Here is a 23,732-nt window from a genome sequence, read left to right as displayed (position 1 = left end):
ATTTTGAGATTAAATTATTTTTAATTTATTTACTTACTCATTACCCTTAGCAACGATCGATATCGTTGCCAAAGTAAACAACCGAAACTTTAAATTTAAATCGCGATGGCAGACTTACCTTTGATACCCGGTTACACCTTTCAAAATCACTTGGTAAATTTAATTTAAGTATCTATTTAATTATAATTACTAATTAGCAACAACCCAAGTAACCAGTATCATTATTTCTTTAAGAACCAAGACCACAAGTTGAAGCAGAAGTTAAATTATTCAAGTTCTACAAGAGTTGTCTGTGATTCGAGCATCGGAACTGGGAGACGTCCAGTTGATGCTCTGTCATCGGCTTATATTCAACACCCTGATGAAGTTGTGTGAGTAGTTACTCAATTAATTAATTTATTTGATGAGCTTGATGTCCTTTGTTGATTTTATTTAAGATATGACCCGTCATTGACTTATGGAAGAGCAAAGGGATACGCGTACCGTCAAGTGATACCCCATTATGTATTATTTGCTCAGAAATGTTTGAATTTCAAAGCATTTTTCCGTCAGAGTGTTCATAATTCACCGTCAGAGTATCACCGGATACGTCACGTCAACATTATTTACTTCCTTGAAGATGATACCATGTCTGTAATGGAGCCCGCGGTTGACAACGCGGGTTTCAAACAAGGAAGACTTGTACGTCGTGGCAAGATTCCTAAAGTAAACGGCGATTTTTATCACTGGAAGGATTTGAATGTCGGCATTGATCTAGGTAATTATAATTAATTGGTAATTAGTTGGTTGGTTTTAAATTTATACAAATTATTTTAGCAATTTATGGAGTCGTTTACCATACGGTTGACTGTGACACATTTACCAGCGAATTTATGCGGAGCCAGGGCATAGATCTAGGGGAGAAAGAAAATCCGCCACCGGATTCTTATATCCAGGACCGGGTGGCCAAAGAAAACGCGTCGCGGGCCGCGTTGTCGGCAACCCGGCGCACTCGTCCTGGTCTAGAGGATCCGCGACGCAGGTTCTTGGAATTTGATGGCATGGTACTGACTTTTGATGCCACGTGGAATGACGACCGATACCAGATTCTGTATTTTTTGACCGATGATACCATCGCGGTGCGAGAAGTCCCGGTGACTAATTATGGGAAAGATCCGTCGCGGTTGCTGTTGAAGAGGATGCGGGTTCCTAAAAATTGGAGTGACGTTTCGAATTCTTTTCCTAGTGTTTATCTTGAGCGCAGCGACGATGGTGAATATTATTCACCAGCTGATTTAATGGTTATTTTTATTTTATTTAACGACGTTTTCACTTGAATGCTGGTCTTGATAAATTTATTTATTGCTGCAGGTTGGGGAAACAATTTTTATATTTGGTCGGAAATTTTATCTTTACGACTGCGATAATTTTACGAGGAAATATTACAGTGAAATGTTGAATATCCAACAGCCAGCGAGGATGTCAATAGGAATTGATGATGATAAATATAATGATAAGAAAGTTAGTGTACGATCTCAGCGAAAAGTAAAGGGGATTGATAAAGAAGATGTGATAAGAAAAATCTATAATCATCCAAAGAAATTGCGGTATTTAGCTTCGATGATTGCTGTCCACCCGGAAGACAAAGACCGCGACTTTGTTCTGGAGTACAGTCTCAGTGATGGGAAAATAAAAATAAGCGAAATAGATAAGCGCAATTCCGGACACCGAGGCGGGTGTTTTTTGGCTGCGATGCTCGTGCCCAAGAGCAGAATTTATCGAGCTGACAGCGACGACGAAGACGTTATTTATTATACCCCAGAAGATTTTTACATCGGAGCTGAGATAAATATTTTTAATCACAGGTTTATGATCACGGGAGCGGATTTGTTTGTTTTGAAGTACGTCGAGGGTAATAGGGACAAATTTCCTGCTCATGTTGTGGACAATATCAAAAGTTACTTTGAGAATAAAAAAATTTCGGGTGCTGATGATGGTATTTGCGATGGCCGAGATAATTTTGACGCAAAGAATGAGTCGCAGTTGGAGCCAATTTATCCGGCAAGATCTTCAGATTCTCCGAGTGCGCAAAAAATAATTGATAATTTACCAATGGAGAATTGCAATAGTAATTATAAAAATAGACCTAATTCTAGCAGACAAATTTCTTGGGCTGATCAAATTAATGTTCCTGTACACTGCAATAATTAATTCCTAACCATGTCAGAATATTTTTTTATCAAATAATTAAATTTCATTTATGATAAAAAATTAAATTATTTTTTTTTTCAAATTATAATAAATATGTGAATAATTAACAGGAAAATGTAGAGGCCTTAAAGTAAATAAAAAGTAAAAAAATATTAATTAATAATCTATTTTTATTTAATTAATTTTTTTCGTTCCTTTATTTCTCATGCATCGGAATAATCGTAATTAAAATTTTATTTGCACGTATTAAAACAAGACAAGAAGAATAAAATCGTGAGTACAATAACAAATTGTTTCTTCCACGTGTATGTATAATTTCAATTTAAATTTAAATATGTATATAATTTATGTATGTAGTAATTTATTGTATGTAAACATAGTGTATGTGTAAGTGTATGATCTCAATAACGTCTAAGCATTAAAAACAAAAAATATAATATAATATAAATTGACAGACTATTTTGTTACTGATTTAGTTTCTTTTTTCTTCAGCATTTAACACGATCAATAAGATCGACAAACACTTTTTAATCTTTAATTATGTAATTAACATGATTAAATAATAATTAAAAATTCATTTCCAGTCGCGATTCGTCCCAGAGGCCGTAGGCACTGAATTTTAATATTTTTTTATTCACTGTCCACTTATCGAGACACACGTCCCAATCTATTATCATCATTCTTCTTTACTTTTACTTTTATTTATTAATTATTATTATAATTATAATATTTTCATTTCATTTTTAATAATTACTTTTAAAACCATTTTTTAAATCCAAACTCACACTAGATTGAGACTTAAGATTTTTAAATCTCTCAATCAAATTCAATATTCAACACTGAGTTAATAAAACTGATTCATTACTTTTTATTATTTTTATTCAAATCTATTTTTTTTTTAATTACTTTTTTTTAAACTGTCGATGTTGCAAATAAGCGATGAGTGTTCATTATTTCATATATTTATACATATATGTATATCACGAATTAATCCTGTTGTGTAATTGAGATAATAAGTAAATGGTCCTTCATCATAATCATCATCATCATCATCATCATCATTGTTGTCGTCGTCGTCATCATCAATTCAATTATCATTTAATATTTATCTTCTTGTTGATTAATTATTTATAATTGTTAACAGCATCAATTAAAAGACTGTTGCTACTGACGGGGATTCCCTCGTCCTCTTCCACGTCCATCACGATTGTGCTCCTGGTTAAAATATAAAAATAAAAATAATTAATTAATTAATTGGTAATTAAAAGTAAATGATAAAAAAATTAATTAAAAATGAATGAACCTTGCGCTGATGATGCGAGTGCTGAGGATGATGATGGTCTCTGGAATCATTATGATGAGAATGAGGTCGCCCACGTAATCCGGAAGGCGGCGAATGCTGCTGATGGTGCTGATGATGCGGCGGCGGTGGCTGATGATGCTGCTGCTGATGGTGGTGCTGCATTGCGCCAGGCGGCGGCCCTTTGCGTTGATCTTCTTCAGCCTGTCGCTTCTCGTAATGACCGAAGTCATCAAAAATACTTGTGGTGTGCCGATACGTATGGAGTATACGTAGCACGTGGACACCTTTTGCATGCGGTACTTCTTGTGCATCTCGTGAATTTGTTACCGGTTTGTTTTCATTGTTTTCCAGTCTGATGTGACGTAACTGAGTATTGGGAACGTCTTTGACGTAAATCCAGCGTACGCGAAACTGTCCCTTCCATTTGTCTTGAGACCAAACCGAGCTGTTGCTGTGGTAGTCTACGGAAGATACCATTTGTGCCATACCGCAAAAGTGCCCAGAGCCATTTACGGAAAAAAATAAATACAGAGGGGCTCCATCTCTATTAGCCTCTTTGAATGCCTGGTCAAGTCTTTTATTTCCGTGCTCAGTACTGCACCATATCTCGTACTTAATTGAACGATGAATATCATCCTCTGAGTAAGATTTAATAACAAAAAATCGCGCACCTGGTGCTGTTTGATCAAACTCCCCAGGATTGTAGTCGTTTTTGACTTTAAGTTCATCGAGAACTGGGTGGGAAAGCGTTGGAGCTGGTGGTAAATGTTGTTGATACTGTTGTGGTGGTGGGGGTGGCTGATGCTGCTGATGTTGATTATGATGATTTTGCTGGGACTGATGATGCTGTTGATGTTGGGGTGGCTGCTGCTGTTGCTGATGCTGCGGTTGTTGATGATGCGGCTGCTGAGGCGGCTGGGACTGTTGCTGAGACTGGTGATGTTGATGCTGGGGATGCTGTTGTTGATGTTGAGGCTGCTGTGGCGCTTGTTGCTGTTGCTGGGGCATAGGATGCTGAAGTTGTGACCCAGGACCGTGGGATTGTGGCCCAGGACCATGTGGCTGTGATCCGGGACCATGTGGCTGTGGTCCAGGACCGTGTGATTGTGAACCAGGACCATGTGATTGTGGTCCAGGAGCATGTGACTGCGGCGGTGGTGAAGAAGGCTTCCAACTCGGTGGTGGAGTTGGTCTTTGCCTTGGAATAATTGGCGGTGTGACAACTGGCGGCGGAATTTGAGGCGGTAACGGTGCTTTCGGTGGTGGCGCTGATTTACCCTCACCCCACGTACCAATATCCATATTGTGCTTACCAGGTACTATTGGTGGCGGTGGCATACCGGCTTTTTTCTTCATAACCTGACTGGTAGACACCGGTGGTACCGGTTTAGCTGGTTGACTCGCAACACTCGCCCAGGTTATTTTACGCTGCTCCTTCGGCTCCGATTTATTCTGGGAAGACATTTGATCATGACGTACCTGTTCGCCAGTTCCTAGCGATAAACCCGCGACACCTTGCTCTATTTTCATCTCACCGGCACCAGTCCCCCCACTGCCACCACTGTAATTTTCATTTCCCCTCGGTTGGGGATAGTACTCCTCGTAGCGTGTCTTCCTGGGTGTTCCCCAGGCATTGAAGTCCCCATTGCCAGCTGGGAAATAGTTGAACGCCGGCTGTGCTCCAAAACCGCTGAATCCTCCACCGGCTCCAGCAGCCGCCGCCGTGGAAAACATCTGATCCATGCCACCTCCGTACGCATCGTGGCTTATTTGACCGCCGTAACCTGACAAAAAGGCAACTGGATCTGTTCCATTAGACCAGGTACCATCGCCTGCTCCAAATGTTTGATATTGAAATGACGTATTGGTGTAGTAAGGATAAGGCTCACCGGTACCGATTGTTGGGTAGTTTGAATGATGCTGGGTGTTGTTTCCTCCTCGCCATGAATCGAAGTTTGACTCGTCCCCTCCATGATCACTTGGCTGGTGTTCCTTGGGACCATTGTTTGCTAAAAATTTTATTTATTAGTCTAGACATTAAGTAAAATAAAATAAAATAAAATAAAAGAAAACAATCAACCAACCGGCCATAAATAAACTAAATATTGTCAGCTAAACCATTGGCATAAAAGTGACAACTGTAGTCGTAAAAAATAATAATAAAAATGAACTTACTCTGATTTGCTTGTCCTTTCATCCGCTGCATTACGTAGCATGTAAAAACAGATTAATATCTTTATACAGCAAAGATTCTCCAAATATTTAGAAGTGGATGATGAGAATGACGTTGTCCCTGATGACAAACTAACCTGATCTGGCACAGTACCTGTCAATCCAGCTGACATAACCTGCCACCTGGTCCAATCACCTCGTTATCACGAGGGCAATAATGGTCCAGGTCGTGTCCACTCGCCGGATAATTATCAGGATCCCGCGACGCCGATGATGCTACTGATGCTGATGCCGGTGGTGGAAACAGGGCCCGCTCCAGCAGTAGATCCACCACTCGCAGGATTATTCAGTATTTAAATACAGAAAAAAAGTGTTATAAAAGTGACAATTAGCTGGCCGATGTAATATCAGTTAAAGATGAAACTATAAACTGTAGCAGTGGCAATGCACATCAAGGTCTTTTACTTTTAATATTACACACTACTCACACACTTACTCTTTGTCTCTAGCTCTCTCAAACTTACAAAACGTCTAATCTTCCCTCTCGCTCCAACCCTCCCGGCTTGGGTACAACTTTTTTATTTTTTCTTACACCGTTTATTCACAATCAAGTGATATATTAATTTAAGTTATGTCTGATGGTATGCCGTATATTTATTATTAAATAAAACCCACTGATCCCAGCTATTGTTTTTAGTGTCACAGGGACCACTTGCTAATGCTAAGACAATGATGCTTTTTTAATATGTTTAATTGTATTTTTTATTACCGAGAATCACACACACTATATATCATACACTAGATAGAAAGAAACTCCGGAGTCGGAGGTATTATAATTGCGTGACGTGCACTGACCCCCGACGTATGTACCACCTATGGGTTCACAATACAACTACTGACATTTCAAATATTTATTTTCATTCGCTATCAATTTTTTCTATTCATCTCCGATTCAAATTTTCCCGCTCCAGGACCTGCAGACTCCAAACTCCGGAGCGCATGAAAAATTTTTTTAACTTCTCTAAAAATTTTTTTTATTCAAGTAGAAAATTTTTTCCAAGCAGGATCTCAGCACTTGAAAATTTTCCCGCTTTTGGTAAAAAAAAAGAATGATAATAAAGTAAAGTCAATAGTGTGTTTTAAAAATAATTTATTTATTTAATAATTTTAATTTATGATTAAATTGAAAATAAAAATATAAAGCACCAGATAAAATAATTATATTTCATAAATATTTACTTATTTTCAGTAAAAACCTAATGAAAATTAATAACAAATATTTTATATAGCTTAATTATTTATAATAATAATATAAAGATATGGTAATTTTAATGACACATAACAATATTGCTTTAAGTAAAAAATATTATTTTACAGGTGATTTAAATAAAAACAAAGTCATTATTTTTTAATTATCAACCTGAGTAACTTTAGCCCGCCAGGGTTTAAATTGTCCGCCCCAGACATCATTTTATTTTCAACCTCAATCACTAATTTCGGAGTCATTAAATTCATAATTAAAAAATCGTCAATTTATTCCCGAGTCTCCAAATTACCTCATTGGGGTCAAAGTTACTCAGGTTAATGATACAACTTTACACTATAATTATTTATTGTGGTTTGTAATCTAAAAATATTTTTTTACACGCAGTAATAAATATATTTTCTATGGCAAATATTCAAAACCTCTAATCATTTGTACCTTTAAAAGTTTTTTTTCTTTTTTTAATTAGAAGGTAAAGGACCTAGTACCTGATCAAAGAACTAGGACCTGATCAGAGAACTAGTACCCGATCACTCCATGCATTTGTATATCTATATTTATATATACAAATATATGGAATGATCGGGTATTGGGTCTTTTACTTTACACATAATGCATTTGAATTTTCCCTCCTGAATATTTAAATATTTAAAACTCTCTGAATACGATAATAATTATTAATTATACATTAGAATCTATACTAACATTAAACATATCTACATCATGACAACCGACTAGTAAATAAAGTATATTATTTATTTTATAGCCAATTGTCTTGAGAAAAAATATTTTAATTATTTTTGATCCATTGATTACTGCCCTCGTTCATAAAACTCTTAGTTATGCATCCTAATAAATTTGTACTCTCAATTTAAATTATTTAACATTGTGAACCTTAATTATAAATATACCTTTGTGTTATCTATTAATCTTTTAATTATTATTATTATTTTATTAAAAAGGAAAAAATTTATTTAATCTTCATCATAAAAAACGACGAATTTTTTTAACTGATAGCAAATGATCATTTCAAGATAATTCGCCTATCGGCGCATTTTGAACCCAGAGATCATGAATGAATGTATATAAATCATCACTTACTGCCACCTAAAATTCAATTAATTAATTTTAAAATTAATAAATAATTAATAACAAATGATAAAATTTAATTTACTTTGTAAGGTGTGGGATTGAGGCTCCTTTTATGATCAGTCCTCAGTGTTTTCAATGATTCGCTGACTCTGTTCCTTATGTCCTGAAGCGACGGCAATGGATTAACAATTTTTCCATCTTTCCAATAGACCTTAAAATGAAAAAATTAATTTTAAAAAATTAATAAATCGCAATTAATTAACAAAACAAATAAATATTTTACTTTGTGCAGAGTTTCAACCCTGGTAGGAATCACATAAGCGCGTTTTGACTCTTGAAACGGATGTCTGCAGAGCACCCGAGTGCCAACTTGAGGCGGGGGTTCGTCGCATCGTTGAAGTAAATCAATCAGAGCATGTGAGTCTGCTCCGTAAAGTCTGTAAGCATTTTTTCTACCAGGTATCGTTATTTTGTCCACCTCCTGGCTCAGTTTGATCCTCGGGTGGTTGTTGATCTCCACCATTTTGTAAACGCACCCGAGTGCGGGTTGACGCTGACATGTCACCAAGTGGGTTCCTACTCCGAAACAGTCAATCTGGTGATTCTGCTCATTGAGGCTCATTATTGTCTCCTCGTTGATGTCGTTCGACGCGACGATAGTCATTTTAGCGAACCACGGAAGCTTGAAACGCTCAGATAATTTAACAAATGTGTCACGCGCCGCTTGGCTCAGGTACGCGAGGTCCCCGCTGTCAATCCTGATACCAACTGCTCGGTACCCCAGCTCCGAAAGTGCAAGTGCGACTGCACAAAAATTCAATAATCCACTTCTGGAAAATAAAAGTTATTGACTCGGTTAATTTTTTTTAAACCCTTCATTTATTTAATCCAATGATAAATGTAATGATTTATGACTTTTCTGTTATTACTTTACTTTATTTTATTTTATTTAATCCTTGATGTCGCTGAATAAAATAATCAAAGACATTTATTCCCAAGAAAGTGTAATTTTTTTTTAATTCTTGAGAATTGGTCTTCGGTACAGCATGATTGACGTTACTTATATTTTATTGTGTAATTTAAAAATAATTTAACTAGCCAATTATGTAACAATATTTTTAAACTAAGGCTGAATTGGGAAAAGTACAATATAAGGTATAAATTTTAAATAATTTAAAAAATAAAGACGATAGAGATGAAGATGAGAAATGATGAGCGATTGATGATAATGGAAAAAAATAATCTGTTAAGCATCAACATTCTTAGTACTTAATTACACATAAGATAAAAAATAAATAAATAAATAAATGAGGAATTAAAATGAAAAAAGAAAGGACACAACACGAAATCATACCTCACACATAGTTCCCCCAATTCGCCAGGTTTAAATAAGTCAATGCTGTAAGTTGGTGTTTTATTGAGACAGTGTGATGTCTCTTGTTGATTATGAGGAGGAGTACTATAACCATTCTTGTGTAATTCATTATTTATTGTTGAATCATTACGGTCATTAATATTATTATCATCATCTTTGTATTTATTATTTTGGTTGTTTATACGTGACTGCCTCTCGAACGATGATTTAATGCTACAAATACACTAATGTTAGACAGAATACAATAAAAAAAATAAAATAAAATAAAGAAACTTTTCTTTAACCAAGTGCGCGTTAAATTGATCTCCATGACATCATTCATTTTTTTTACTTGATTACTTTTAATCACCGCGACTTTATTTATTCTAATAATATCCTGACATTGATGTTAAACGATCCAATATCATGCACAAATAAAATATGCGATAGCATAAATATAAATATATGTATAAGAACGTCGGTTTGTTTAGTTTTGTCTCAACAAGTGTATCGTATCATATTAATTTAAGCTTCAAGCGTATAGTAACTCAGCAGTACAAGTAAAAATTTAATAATAAAAACATCAGCGTGATGTTAAATTACAAAATGTAAATAGAATCTGATATAATTACCTCTTAACATCATAAGTATCCACAAGTGCCATAAAGCCATCGGGAAACGCAATCGCAAAGCCAACCAACGCTGCCAGTTCGCTGTCTGATGCCTCCATAACAAGGGCGCCAAGATCGGATGCTATTTGCTGACGGAATTTGCATGATAATTTTAATAGATCAACTTCTTCGCCCGTTTCTTTGTGCACTAGAGTCTGTAAATAAAAATAAAACATAACTACTGATTACTATGATCATTTATTTATTAAATGAATCAATTATTTTATTACGTACTCGTAATTTTAATTCATCAATGCCAGCGAAGGAATTTATGTAAGCGTGTGCATGAGTACCGCGTACTGGAATATCGTAAAGTTTGCCAGCTAGTACATTACTCGTACCATCAAACCCACCTGCAATTAAATATTAATTAATTTAAATATTATCTACATAAATTTTTTAAATCATTGAAGTAATCTCTGGGTAGTTAATGGTAAAAGTTTGAAGGTTTCTTAGTTTTATGACCTAGATATTGTTGTATATATATAATAAATAAATAAAAATCGATTAAGTAATTAACACAAAGTGTTTGAAGATAGTTTTTGAAATATTTTGTCTAACTTTTGAGCGATATTAATCCATCCATGGTACTACTGGGCACCGTTTATCGACTTAACCGTTTAAACTTGATAAATAGTAAACTGCTGGTTGTCATGGAGAGCTCTAAGTATTTTATTGGATTTATTTGCTCGTTTAATTACTACTTTAACTTAAATATATCTGTGTTTATGAGCTTAACGACTTTATTGTGATGGCTTGTGAGTTAATTGTTGAGCAAATATAAGTAATATAATAAACTTGCCTATATAACTGTATTTTGAGGCACTGAGGCCCCCGTCGGGACCTTGAGCTCGTCGTAATCCGAACTCTAGTAACGATACATTATTCCCAGCTGCCATACGATATCGTGCTGCATTTGTAGCCATCAGACTTGCGTAATTCACCAGAGTCAGGAGCGTTGTCTCTAGCAATTGGACCATTATCAATGGACCTTCTACTCGTATCAATGGAACTCTTTTAATTAATCGGATAAATAAATAAATATATTAATAATTTATTTGAAGTTTTAAATAACGAATTTTAAAATAATATTTTTACCTGGGGAATACTGCAGACCCTTCTTCGATGGCGTAGAGAGTAACGTCCTTAGGTGTTAGGCCTTTTAGATATTCAAAAAATTCAGGTTCTATTGACGGCGACATCGTCGTCTTCAAATATTCGATGTCTGTAATTTTAAAAAATTTTTTTTATTCACTCAAGCAAAGTTTGGTATCATCTTTATTATGATGACAATAAAATTTAAAGTTTTTATAAGTTTTATTGCAATAATTTGATAACAAGTTGATTTATTTTTATTGCCGTAATTTAATCACGTGCACACAATAATAGAGGAACTTTATGATGCAATAGTTAATAAAAATTTAATTACAGTCAAATAATCATTTTTTTACAGTAAATAACTTACCACTCTCGGAATATTTAAACTTTTTCATAAATTTTAAACACTCTCCCAGGCCAGCAAAAATAGCAAATTCGCCTCTGAATGGATTCTTGCGAAAAAACAAATCAAATGTCGTGTAGTCATTCATTTTGCCGCACTTCCAGTACGCGTAGGCCATAGTAATTTGATATAAATCTACAGTAAATAAATAAATAAATAAATAAATGAATGAATGAGTGAATAATTATTTTTAAATAAATAATAGACTTACAGGATAGTAAATAATAATAATAATAAATAATGAATCAAATAAGATACAGTACGCATTTAATTATGATGTAATACTGATAATAATAAATAATTAAAAACCCAACGAGTCATTAATTATAAATTATAATTTGCAATTTAATTATTTTGAAAAGTTATGATAAAATTATATTGACATCCCAAGGCGGTAAAAAAATATTTAAATTAAACTAAAAATATTATTTGCCGTTTGAAGGTTAAGATAAACTGAGTAATTAATAATACGGTGTATAAATATTAAGTTAATTATTTAAAATGTCAATACCTGTGAGTAATGGTTGTACGACACTATTTTGTTGGGTTCCATTTGACAATCCTTGACAATCGCTGTCGTGCAACATTTTTATTTCAAATAAATATTAACGATAATATTTGAATTCAAAATAAAACCGATGTTTAATTATTTGTGTTGGATGTGCGTTTGAAAATAAAATTGTTTTTTTTTTGAGTTCTCGCACTTTTCTATCAACAGAAAATAAAATGAATGAGGATGATGATGATGAGAGAGGAAGAAGGAGAAGGAGAATATTAAAAACGAGAGTTACTATTGTTGTCGATTAATAAACACGCTAGATGGCGATAAATAGTTTTTTTTTAATTTATAATTAATAATAATGATAATTAATGTGATATAAAAACTGGGGTTTTTTTATTTCATTTAAACGCAAAGGTAAAATTTTTTGCAAGATTTTGTAAATAAACAGAAGCTTTGACTTTCACTGTCACGAACAGACTAGCGTGTTGGACTCTGATCGTCGTGTTTATATCCTCATATATATATGTGTATATATGTATGTATGAGTACCCTCTCTTTTTTTGTAGCTTGCAATAATATATTTCTTATTCTTTTTCAGAGTACGAAAGCTAAACTTGAATGGATCGAAAAGCCTTTTATTAACTATATATTTGTATAAATATAAGTATATAGACATATATATGACATGATAATAAGGAATTTGTAAAATCAATATGACAATTTGAAGGACATTGATAAGTTTCAAATTAATGCAAAATATTTTTTTGCTGAAAGTTAATTTAAAAAATTTTTTAACTTCCCGCTAAGAAAATTTTAAATTTTCAAAAAAAGGGAAGTTATTGTTTTCACCCCGATTTACGAAAATCGAAATTTCATCAGATGTCGACGTTTTGAGGTCCTAGGAAGCTATTCTGACTATTTTCAGAATGATGTCCGAGTGTCTGTATGTATGTGTGTGCGTATGTGTGTGACCGGTCTTTAACTTTTTAACAAATGAACCGATTTGAATGGTTAAGGCGGCAATCGAAAGAGCTTGTTGGCCATCAACTTTTCTGAAAATTTCAGATCATTTGATCAAGTAGACTCGAAAATATTGGCGAATTACAAGAAAAAAATTTTTTTTTTTAGTTTTTTATTGATTTCTCAGAAACGACTTATGTGATCAATTTCAAAATCTAATCAGCTCTAGAACTCAATAAAACGCGTCGATTGCCGCCTTAGCCATCTCAATCGGATAATTCGTTCGAGAGTTATCGCGGGAGAAAGAAATGGTAAAAAACGGTTTTTTGCGAATATCTTTGAAACATCTGAACTAAAAAATTCCAAAATCTAATCAGCTCTAGAACTCAATGGAATACGTCAATTGCCGCCTCAACCATCAAAATCGGTTAATTGGTTCGTGAGATATCGTGGGAGAAAGAAATGCTAAAAAACGGTTTTTTCGAAAACAATGGTATACAAAAATATTTTCGAGCTCGAAGAGCTTGGAAATGTATCTACAACAATGATTTCTAGTTTCTTGAGCTCAAGGAGCTTGAAAACAGCGGGAAGTTTTGGGGCTGGCCCGCAGGGTCAACCGATAGACAGATTTTTTTTTTGCGATTTTTAAATTTAATTTTTGATTTATGACTTCGAAATTTGAACTTGCATTCAAATTTACGAGGCAAGTAAACTCTTATTTATGATAATAATTTTTATTTAAGTTTTTTTTATGACAGTAAAGTTGGCGGGAATCTGAAAATTTTTAAAACATTTAATCAATGAATTAAAAATTTTTCTGACAAAAAAATTAAAAAATGGACTTTTAGAAAATTCAAAAATCAGTAAATGCATTTTTTTTTTATTTTATCAATTTAATTGTTTAATTTTTTTATATGTAAGTTAAAAATTGTCTTGTGTCTGCTACATTTGCAGTCATATTTTTTTTCTAAATTTTAAATTAGAAATAATATTATAGAAAAAAAAACGTTTGAACGAAGAAGTTAAATGAACTTGGAAATAATTATCTAACTGATGAGTCATAAGATATACATGTATGTATTTGTTAAGGTATATAATTGGTTTGCATGTTACGAAACTATATAGATAAAGATATCGCTAAATGCAGTTTTCCGCGCTGCAGTAAAAAAAATTTTTTGATAAAAAAAGTAATTATTGTACAAGTAAAAAAAAATTATATAAGAATAAGAGATAAGTACTTGTACTAAATGTAAACAAAACAATATTTTAAAATAATTATTTTTATAAGATAAGATTAGTGTAACTTTAGCTGTCAATTTTAATAAATGAGTTTGCATAACGAAATAATTCAGATAATAAATATAATAAAAACATTATACATTAGTTAATATAATCGTGATTTATTAAAGGGTTAACAGACATAAATTTATTTATACAAGCAGTTCGATGTCATTTATTTATACATATTTGTCCAGATAAGCCGAAATAAATTATTTATTATCTACATCGACGAGAAAATAATAAAAATATATGATAATTAATTCCAGTAATACCAAAATAAGATGACATTTAAATGCATTGATCCCAAAATTGCGTTTGCAATTCTATTGGATGCTCGAATAATCCCTGGTAAAAAAACTCCGACTGGAAAATTCTAATCGGATTCAATCGGGAAATAATCAAAAAATGAATTTATTATTTTCCAATTTAATCTGATAAAAATCCGATTGAGTTTTCAATCAGGGATTCTCTGATGTATTTCCGGTTTAAATAATCCAATAAGTTCTGATTCATATGTCATAAATCTCATAAAATTTTTATAAAAATTACTTGGCTGTACAAGAATTTTATTCCGCTTTTTAATAAAAAAAATTACGAGCCAATAAAACCAATGGGATTTTATTAGAGACATGAAAAATATTTTCTGATATATTTTTATTGAATTATTAAAATGATATTTAAATATTCCGAAAAATTATCATCAGAATTTATTGGATTTGTTATTCACATACAATCCTATATATTTATTATTTATAGATATATATGTATATATAACTATCAATAATCTAAATCTATTCAGACTTTTATTTGTTTTTATTATTATTAAATTACATATTTTACTGTACGGTTTAAAACTAATCGGTAGTAACGTTGTAAATAAATAAATAAATATAAAAAAAAACCAACCAGGAAACTCTAATTTGACACTTGAAATTTTTACAGTCTTTATATTGTTTACATTGGCAATTATTTATAATTTAATACCATTTGTTACTAAACTAAACATATATATTTTTATTCACGTGTTTCTAGATTACAGTTCAAAATATTGTGCAGTCAACAAATAAATTTAACAACAAATAATACCTCAATTATTATTATTATTTTTAAAAACTATTTTCTTTGGCAATTTATTTATGCGATTCGCGTATCTACGAAGACCCCAATTTTATCACAGACCTACTATATTTTATTTAATATTTATAATACAATAATAAACGTTTATATATTAAAGGGTTTCATAGTGCGCGATATTATCAGAGATTATTTAACAAATTAAAATAATTTAATAATAAATTAACAACAAAGTATTCTAATTAATAATAATAAACAATACAACAAAATATATATCATTTATTTAATTAATAATTATTGTCCCTCTTATACTTGAAATAAAAACAAATAATTTTAATCTGCTAAATAATCTCTCGTACTCTAATATTACTAAAAAATATAATTTGTCTTTAGACTCACATTTAAAAAATTTATTTATCTATAAAATAATGAATTTTGTTATATAATTCGATAACTAAATTATAAATAAATAACAAAACTTATCTCATAAGATCAGCAGCACGTTGTCTATCACGATGTACTTCCTTGGGATGCATTCGCTTCCGGTGAGAAAAACAGTTACCGGAGCTGGCGAACGCTTTGGGGCAATACGGGCACTGATAAGGTCGTGCTCCAGTATGCTGATTAATGTGAAACTTTAGGTCCTGATTACGTTTAAATGTTTTATCACACAGAGGACAGGCATGTGGACGCAAATCTGAGTGAGTTATGCTGTGAGCACGCAGAGTTGAATTTGTCGGGTAAACTCTGCCGCAAACACTACACGGAAATTGTATCCCACCATGATACTCTTTATGCCGATAAAGATTTGACTGGGTTTTGAATCTGAAACGACCCGCCAAATTTAACCAATTAATAATTATCATCTAAGTTTAAAAGTATGAGTATTAAAATTAAAAATAATTACATCCGGCCGCAGATATCGCAGCCGTATTTTCCTTTAGGCCGATGGGTTTCTAAATGTACTTTTAGATTTCCTTTTGTGGATATTTTCTTATTACAAATTGGACAGATGAAACTACCTGATGAATTCTCAGATGTGTTGGGCATCAAGATCCCATTGTTTGGATTGTTGTTATTTATATTATTAAGCGCCGACGAAATGGATTTTGGGTCATCGCAGTGAGACTCTGCGCGCGGTAAATGAGACCACAGATGATTTTGTAAATTTATTTGGCTTTCAAACCCACGTGAACACAACGTACAATTAAATTGTTTGTTTAATGACTCATTTTGCTCTTCTTCCTCTTGTTCTTCTTCTTCATTCAACTTTTGAGTCGAATATTTACTTGGCTCTTCATTTGTACTTAGACTATCTCTAAATAAATAATAAAATAAATTAGTAATTAAATCGTCGAGTAAAGAAAATAAACTCCAATAATTACTTGGTGTAACTTCTGTCATCATCAGAATTAAAATCCGACTCTGGTGTGATAGAACGATCTAGACCATACTGAAGAAAAATCATCGGGTCAACTTTGACCTCCATTTCTTCAGTCAATATTGACCCGTCTTCAATTGGTCTTGACGACAAATCTGATAATCCTTCAGTATCTTCATTCTATTTTCAAATAAAATTTATAAGTATTGATAATAATAATAAATAATACAACGATAAATTAAAATTACCTTATTAAGAATAGACCGGAGTAATCCTTTGTCTCCTTTGTCATCATCGTTATCATTTATCTGCTTAATATCTCCATTATCTCTCCCATAATACTGTACTTTAAGTTTGTCCTGTGCACGATGTGACAGAGTAACAAAGCGATGAATATTTTCCAGTCGTTTAATGCACATCGTGCATACAATTTTCGGTAATCTATCTTCCGATGATACCTTCAAATCCAACGTAATTAAATCAATCAATAATAATATTTATTATTATCATCCATATCTATTAAATATAATGACGCGCATATTTATAAAAAGCGTCATACAAATAATGATAAATAAATATATTGATGTTTATGTCAAGTGATAACTTTTAAATTCGCTGACGTGTTAATTCATATCTGTTTAATATATATATCGTCATATCTTGTCTGCAATTATATTTATAGGTAATGATAAAGGCCAAGAGGTGGGAGTCTATAAGCTTCATTATATATATATATATATAATTGCAAATATATATATATGTAATTCTTTCTCTCTTTATCTTTGTTTCTTTCCTATACATTATTCTACTCCATTCGTGTTGCCTGGTTCTATTATATTCGTAGCAATCGATAAAATGCTAATTTTTAACACTTTTATGGATCGTGCGCAATAATAGTCTTTAATTTAATTACATTAATAAATTATTTGTTATATTTTATTTAAACAATTAATGGTTTTTAAATTACGACTCTAAAAGTAGCAGACTTCAAAAAAATTTATAACTTTTAAATAAAGAAATAAAACATTTGTAGGAAAATCTTTAAAAAATTGTATTTTATTTACAAATAATTTGTTTATAAAAATTAAAAAATTGTCTGATGTCTGCTACTGTCAGTGTCATTTTAAATTTGAGTTTACTTTTTAATTTAAAATTGACATGACAAATAACTTCTTAGATATTATGTGTAAATGTACCAGACATCAGACAAATTTAAAACTACAAAAAAACAGAGTGAATAATTAAAAAAAAGATATTTATAAAAAATACACTTATCAATTTTTCAGTTTTTTAAATACGCATTTTTTTTTAAATTTTATTTTATCAATTATTTATAATTTCAAATTTGTCTGATGTCTGCTGCATCTAGACTCATTAGATATTTAATAAGTAAATAATTAGATGATTTGATTGGTTTAAACTAATGATTAATTTAAAAGTTAACTTACCAATATGTAGAGATATTTACGTATCTTTGTTTGAAGATGATTACATTTAGCATCTTCGTCAAATATATTTATCCTGTCATTTTTATCACTTATATATTCAGCACATATTCTACACTGTAATTCATCTTGATTTAAATCACAACATGCGTTTACATTCATCTCAATTAATTTTTTTAAATAATTTATCAATTGATTTACTTAATTATTATTCTTATTCCAATTCTTTATTAATTATGTAATTTTTTTTTGTTTAAATATTTAATAAAAAATTAATTAATAACAAAATATAATGAGAGATCATCGATATAATTAAAAATGAATTTCCCTCGTTGATATTTTGCCGCTAGTGTCGTCGACCTTACGCTCACGCATTTTTATTTATATTTAATTTTACTCGACAATAATATTTATTATTATTTTTATTAATAAAATAAATTAATTTAATTACACGAAAAATTAATTATCATAACTAATCATAACTATGATGATAACTAATAATTTTTGTAATCAGTGATAAGCGCGCGTGAACACGAATTTTGAAAATAAAAAAAACTAAATTAAAATTTAAAATTTTCTTTGGTGAAAAAATAAAAAAATAGTATTTTTAGTTTTATTTATTCAGGTCTCGACTCTCGGGACCTTATTTTTATAAATATATATTGTTATTATCGTGTTATGGACCACGAGATTGGTGAGATTACTCTGACGCGGTCTCGACGCTTTAAAAAGTACGTCGGCGCCGGGCGTCGGCGTCTCCCCCAAAACGAGTGCTCAATACAAAATATATAATAGCATTCGTCGATTTTTAAAATCATAGTAGTAGTATAATACATATATCTTTATATATTTTATATATCTATAACTGTCGGCAATATACATTACATACATACATACATTTATATTTAATGTATACATATATGTGCGCATGAGAAATTTTATTCGCGTTGTCGCGCGCTTATACATTTTTATTATATATTAATAAAAAACTATATATCGTTATACATTTTTTAATTATTGATCTTTAATTTTAAATTTCGTTTCAATTAAAAAATTTATTTTCATATAATTAAAAAAAAGTTTATATACATTTTCAATAATTTATTTTAATTAAACAATCAGTCGATGCTTCTTAAAAATTCATACGCGATTTGAATTGACGGAGTCACATAAATAATTTTTGTAATCATGAATAAATTAATTGCAGATAAAAAAACACTAGTGAAATTTCCCACTTTTAAGACACATTAAAAAAAAATCAATACTTAATAATTATCAATTAATTGCTAACAGCACATGCGTATTTCATTCTTATTTTATTTTAATTACTATCAGTATTTAATAAAATGTTTTATGACTGAAAAAAAATTAGGTCATTTAATCATTAAAATTATTTTCCAAAAAAAAATTAATTAACTGATAATTAATTTTAATGACAGAAAAATGATTTTCATTTTTTTTGTCCTCATTAACCATAAATTTAATTTTTGAATAAAAAATGTAAAAAAAAAAAGAAAATGTCAAAATTAAATTATGATAATTTTGAATTTTTATTGTGTAGTGTAATTGAAAATCCTTTGGTACAATGGTCAAAATTTATTTCACTAGACGGGAAAATAAAGCGAGTAAAAGACAATTTACTAAAAAACGATCGAGTAATCGAAGTAATTGGGAAAAGCGAGCGTAGTAACAGCAAAGATTACATACCGACTTCGCTGATTTGTCCAGCAGATCCCGAAGCTTCACTAGATATAAAGCTACCGGTTCTCGTGCTGGTCTTGAAAAATCTTAAGCTCGAAGGGAAAATCGAATTCCAGGTCCCACGTCACTCAACCCGACGCTTTTACCCGTCAATAATAAATAACAATTAGAAAAAATATTAACAAACATTATTTTTTTATTTAGATTATCGATGAGTGCAATTGCCGACGTCGTTTCGTCCTCGTGGCTAACACAGCACGTGAAAAAATACAAAAGATAACGGCAACAACAGCATTTATTCCTTTGGTACTTGCAGATAATTGGAATAAAGTTGAAATAAATTTAATTACTTTGTGCAAAGGCGTCTATTCTACCGATTATAAGTCATTTCAACGCATTGTATTGCATCCTAATTTCCGTTTTCGTCGTGTTTATTTACATGATCATCATTATCAGGACAATGATGACGCTATCGGTGAACTTTACCAGGCACTAACTGATTTAAATTCATTTAAAAATAAAAAAAAATCAATTAAAGATGAATCTTCTCAAACGCAACCAATAATTATCAATTCTAAGCCAAAGATTAAACTTAAAAAACGTAAAAAATAATTTATTTGTTACGTTAAGTCTTCTAAGTAAATTAACATTTGGCTTTATTTTGTATTGGCAAAAATAATTTAAATTCTGCGGGTAATTCGTCTTCGGAATACAGTCTGTCGGAAAAATAAACACGACGTATACGACAATTAGCGTGGATTTGTACACGTAATGTTTCAACATAATTTGTCCCGTAAGCACGGCGGGTAAAGTCTGCAAGATTGAATTGGATTTGATTCCATCCATCGTCAAGTCTCATTGGCATCGTGCAAATAAAAGGTTTCACGCGAGTCGTCGACTGATAATTGCTCGCACGAAATCTTCTGCGAACATTTTTGTCATCAATTACCTGTAATGTGTTTAATAAATTAACAAAGTACTTAAATTATTAATACAATAAGAGTTTATATTTTTGTGATCCTGAAGTTAGCAGACAATTAACAATTTTCGGATTTTTTTTCAAACAAATCAACTGTAAAAAAAAACTACAAACTGTAGGTGTAATTTTTTAAAATGTTCTTTTATAATTTATCGTTTTTAAAAAAATAAAAAATTATTAGACGTCAGCGAACTTTAGGATTGATATTTTTTGAATGAGCGCTTACTTGAACTTCGAATGTGAAATATTTTTTTAAATTCTTAATGATCATGACTAAAAACGGCAGTTTTATTCCCAGAGTTTTTCTTGGGTCAGCTGGACATGTTATGTACGTAGTACTTACGTTACTACCAAGAATTTCAAGTACTAAACTCTGAATATCGTTGTCGGTAATACGTTTTATGTGGCCATTACGTACTTTTTTGTCCCATATTTGTAGAGGTTTACTTCCAATCGAATATAAAATTGATAAGAACCCACTTTGAAATGTATTTTTGAACATTTTATCCTAGATATTTATTTTTAACCTGTGAAAAAAAATTAATTTTATAAATATTATGGAAACAAATAAATTTATAGGCTAGAATCGAAAACTTACTTTTTGTAAATCTCTAAAAAATATATGTAACAATTAATTCTAAATTAATTACTTTAATTGTTAATTAGATATAAATTATCACTGATTATTGTGATATTTGTATACTTGTTTGATCGATTACGAATGTTTTGTTATAAAAAATCCGTCCATGACCATGGCAACAACTAGTCTAGGTTATAAACAAACTTATTTTTGAATACAATAAATTTATCGATATGTCGGATATCGATAGTCGAAAAAAAAAACGTGGGAAATGTCAAAATTATAAATAGACGTCACGTGCAATCAACAATGTAATTAAATATTTATTTGTTAATTATTTAAAAATTTGATAGATACATTTTTTGAATTTAAATTTAAATGTCAATTTATAAATTAATATTACGAGTGATAATTAATTTTAATAGTTAATTTATTTTTTAAAAATTGTTTTACTGACAAAGTGAGGATTTAAGAACACAAATTATGCAATTATTTTAACCTTAAGTCATTAAATATCTTATTTTATATTTATATAAGTTTTTTGATAAAAATTATAAGTGAAATATGAGTAGATTTTTTAAAATTTACCAAAATTTGTTAGTTAAATACCCGATGGGTATGCAGGCGTTGCAAGCTGGTAATTTTAATTGTTATTATTGTTTACTATTTTTGTTTAATAATTATGAGAGTAAATGCAGCGGATATGAGACAATTTATAAATTTTGAATAAATAAATTAATTAATTCGAAGAATTAAATTTTAAAAAATGCGCGTACTAATTTTTCGATTATTTGCATCTGCAGTTTTTACTTTGTTCTCTTTACATTTTATTGAGCGAGGTGGGGGCGAAATGATCCCTAAAATTTTATAAAAAAAATTTGTTTGAGTCCCCGAAAACTCAATAATATTTTTTTAAAACCGTTTTTCCCCCACCCCCAACGCTAGTTATTGGAAAATTTAAAGTTTCCAATTGTCAGCTACATTGAAACTCATTAATAATTAGTGAAAATAATTATTGAAGGTACATTAATGGGTGTTGGTGATCAAATAGCACAAAATTTAGTCGAGAAACGTAAATTTAATGAACTTGATTTTTTACGTACTGCGCAATTTTATTCAATTGGTCTTTTTATTGCCGTAAGTTCGATTAATTCAAATTTTCAAATAATTTGAATTTTTATAGTAGACAATTAATTAATTAATCAATTAAGGGGCCATCTGTAAGAGGCTGGTATGGAATTCTTGATAAATACTTTGGATCTAAAGGAAGTGTCGTCGCTTTAAAAAAAGTCGCTTGTGATCAATTTTTATTTGCGCCCCCGTTCATCGCCGTTTTGTTGGCAACCATCGGTTTCATGCAGGGCAATAACGCCGAGGGGGTTCAGAAAAAATTGTCTAATGAGTACAAAGATATTCTTATAAATAATTACAAGGTAATTAATAATTAGTAATTAGTATCTAGTTACTGAAATAAAATTCAAGTTTAATTGAAAATTTATTTTTCAGATTTGGCCCCTGGTTCAATTAATTAACTTCGGTCTCGTGCCATTGAACTATCAGGTACTCGTCAATCAGATCGTTGCTATATTTTGGAATACTTATATTTCATTTAGAACCAACAGAGATTCAGTTAAAAATCAGTGATATATTTAATTTTAATTTTAATAATTATTATTTTTAATTGCTTGTAAAAAAAATTACTGTTTAATTGTAAATATTTGTGGTATTGTTTATTTTTAATTTTCGTAACAATGTCTTAAATAGTCAGTATTAAAAAAAATAAATTTAGAAAATTTTAAAAGTTATTTGACATTTTGTTTATATAATTGTCCTGAAGTTTAATGTTTTAGTGTGGTTTCAATTTTGAAATTTCGCGCCAAGTTGGCGCCACTGCGCGTCACTGTATTCAACGTTTATTTGCTAAAGTGGGGGAGGGAGAAAGAATCGCAAAGTCGATTGATTAGCTTCGTATCAACTGACGGTCCAATAGCAGCAGTCAGTATCATCGACAACGGCAGTAGTAGTCCAGATTCTTCTCTACGTTTGAATTGTAACAGTATTGCAGTGGCGTCGTATAATTATCCATAAAAGTAATTGCTCATAGTTTTTGTTTTTAATAAAATGTGCAGTGTTTGTAAAATTTAAATTGTGCAAAGTGTCTGTGGTGTTGTTAAGTGTTGAGTGTTCAGTGCTAGTGTAAAGTGTTGATGATGACTTCCAAATTCCTGAGCAAAATCATCTGGCATCGTCTGGTGGGAAATAGCAGTTAAGTGACGTTTTTT

The 23,732-nt window shown here is 31.1% G+C and overlaps 7 protein-coding genes across 10 annotated transcripts; 3 read left to right on the top strand and 4 right to left on the bottom strand.

Annotated features, from left to right (window-relative positions):
• The first annotated feature begins 26 nt into the window (after positions 1 to 26).
• Positions 27 to 2,272, top strand: LOC130671435 (EF-hand domain-containing protein 1-like). Its single transcript, XM_057475320.1, has 5 exons — positions 27 to 153; positions 235 to 371; positions 438 to 757; positions 817 to 1,280; positions 1,351 to 2,272. Exons 1-5 carry the CDS (start codon positions 106 to 108, stop codon positions 2,188 to 2,190), a joined length of 1,809 nt encoding a protein of 602 aa, XP_057331303.1. The 5' UTR covers positions 27 to 105; the 3' UTR covers positions 2,191 to 2,272.
• An 80-nt stretch (positions 2,273 to 2,352) lies between these two features.
• LOC130671433 (YTH domain-containing family protein 3) lies at positions 2,353 to 6,513 on the bottom strand. 2 transcript variants are annotated; one of them, XM_057475318.1, is made up of 5 exons: positions 5,803 to 6,513; positions 5,669 to 5,693; positions 5,383 to 5,502; positions 3,494 to 5,298; positions 2,353 to 3,405 (listed from the first exon to the last, which is right to left on the bottom strand). In XM_057475318.1, the coding sequence occupies exons 1-5, from the start codon at positions 5,836 to 5,838 to the stop codon at positions 3,355 to 3,357; spliced, it is 2,037 nt and encodes a 678-aa protein (XP_057331301.1). In that variant the 5' UTR covers positions 5,839 to 6,513; the 3' UTR covers positions 2,353 to 3,354. The 2 variants fall into 2 exon arrangements, with proteins under 2 accessions (XP_057331301.1, XP_057331300.1); XM_057475317.1 differs by having other exon boundaries at positions 3,494 to 5,502; positions 5,803 to 6,512.
• Positions 6,514 to 7,869: 1,356 nt separating this feature from the next.
• LOC130671408 (nicotinate phosphoribosyltransferase) lies at positions 7,870 to 12,515 on the bottom strand. 3 transcript variants are annotated; one of them, XM_057475287.1, is made up of 11 exons: positions 12,339 to 12,515; positions 12,059 to 12,255; positions 11,512 to 11,682; positions 11,145 to 11,271; positions 10,849 to 11,060; positions 10,281 to 10,399; positions 10,008 to 10,201; positions 9,376 to 9,609; positions 8,305 to 8,851; positions 8,104 to 8,232; positions 7,870 to 8,036 (listed from the first exon to the last, which is right to left on the bottom strand). In XM_057475287.1, the coding sequence occupies exons 2-11, from the start codon at positions 12,132 to 12,134 to the stop codon at positions 7,959 to 7,961; spliced, it is 1,887 nt and encodes a 628-aa protein (XP_057331270.1). In that variant the 5' UTR covers positions 12,135 to 12,255; positions 12,339 to 12,515; the 3' UTR covers positions 7,870 to 7,958. The 3 variants fall into 3 exon arrangements, with proteins under 3 accessions (XP_057331270.1, XP_057331269.1, XP_057331271.1); XM_057475286.1 differs by having other exon boundaries at positions 12,059 to 12,435; XM_057475288.1 differs by lacking the exon at positions 9,376 to 9,609 and having other exon boundaries at positions 12,059 to 12,439.
• Positions 12,516 to 15,136: 2,621 nt separating this feature from the next.
• On the bottom strand, positions 15,137 to 19,301 carry LOC130671417 (zinc finger and BTB domain-containing protein 49-like). The gene is made up of 5 exons (XM_057475299.1): positions 18,194 to 19,301; positions 16,994 to 17,203; positions 16,750 to 16,925; positions 16,272 to 16,682; positions 15,137 to 16,189 (listed from the first exon to the last, which is right to left on the bottom strand). Exons 1-5 carry the CDS (start codon positions 18,350 to 18,352, stop codon positions 15,844 to 15,846), a joined length of 1,302 nt encoding a protein of 433 aa, XP_057331282.1. The 5' UTR covers positions 18,353 to 19,301; the 3' UTR covers positions 15,137 to 15,843.
• Positions 19,302 to 19,707: 406 nt separating this feature from the next.
• LOC130671430 (cilia- and flagella-associated protein 20-like) lies at positions 19,708 to 20,522 on the top strand. Its single transcript, XM_057475314.1, has 2 exons — positions 19,708 to 20,007; positions 20,096 to 20,522. The coding sequence occupies exons 1-2, from the start codon at positions 19,708 to 19,710 to the stop codon at positions 20,501 to 20,503; spliced, it is 708 nt and encodes a 235-aa protein (XP_057331297.1). The 3' UTR covers positions 20,504 to 20,522.
• Positions 19,735 to 21,665, bottom strand: LOC130671424 (cilia- and flagella-associated protein 20). The gene is made up of 3 exons (XM_057475307.1): positions 21,469 to 21,665; positions 21,097 to 21,397; positions 19,735 to 20,840 (listed from the first exon to the last, which is right to left on the bottom strand). Exons 2-3 carry the CDS (start codon positions 21,370 to 21,372, stop codon positions 20,535 to 20,537), a joined length of 582 nt encoding a protein of 193 aa, XP_057331290.1. The 5' UTR covers positions 21,373 to 21,397; positions 21,469 to 21,665; the 3' UTR covers positions 19,735 to 20,534.
• Positions 21,666 to 21,898: 233 nt separating this feature from the next.
• LOC130671426 (protein Mpv17-like) lies at positions 21,899 to 23,227 on the top strand. Its single transcript, XM_057475310.1, has 4 exons — positions 21,899 to 22,087; positions 22,472 to 22,587; positions 22,662 to 22,883; positions 22,957 to 23,227. Exons 1-4 carry the CDS (start codon positions 22,015 to 22,017, stop codon positions 23,092 to 23,094), a joined length of 549 nt encoding a protein of 182 aa, XP_057331293.1. The 5' UTR covers positions 21,899 to 22,014; the 3' UTR covers positions 23,095 to 23,227.
• The last annotated feature ends 505 nt before the right edge of the window (positions 23,228 to 23,732 follow it).

Source organism: Microplitis mediator, chromosome 7 (genome assembly GCF_029852145.1).
Source record: "Microplitis mediator isolate UGA2020A chromosome 7, iyMicMedi2.1, whole genome shotgun sequence".
Lineage (NCBI taxonomy): Eukaryota > Metazoa > Arthropoda > Insecta > Hymenoptera > Braconidae > Microplitis > Microplitis mediator.
Note: the sequence above shows the minus strand (reverse complement) of the source record. Positions and strands in the feature narration are given on the sequence as shown.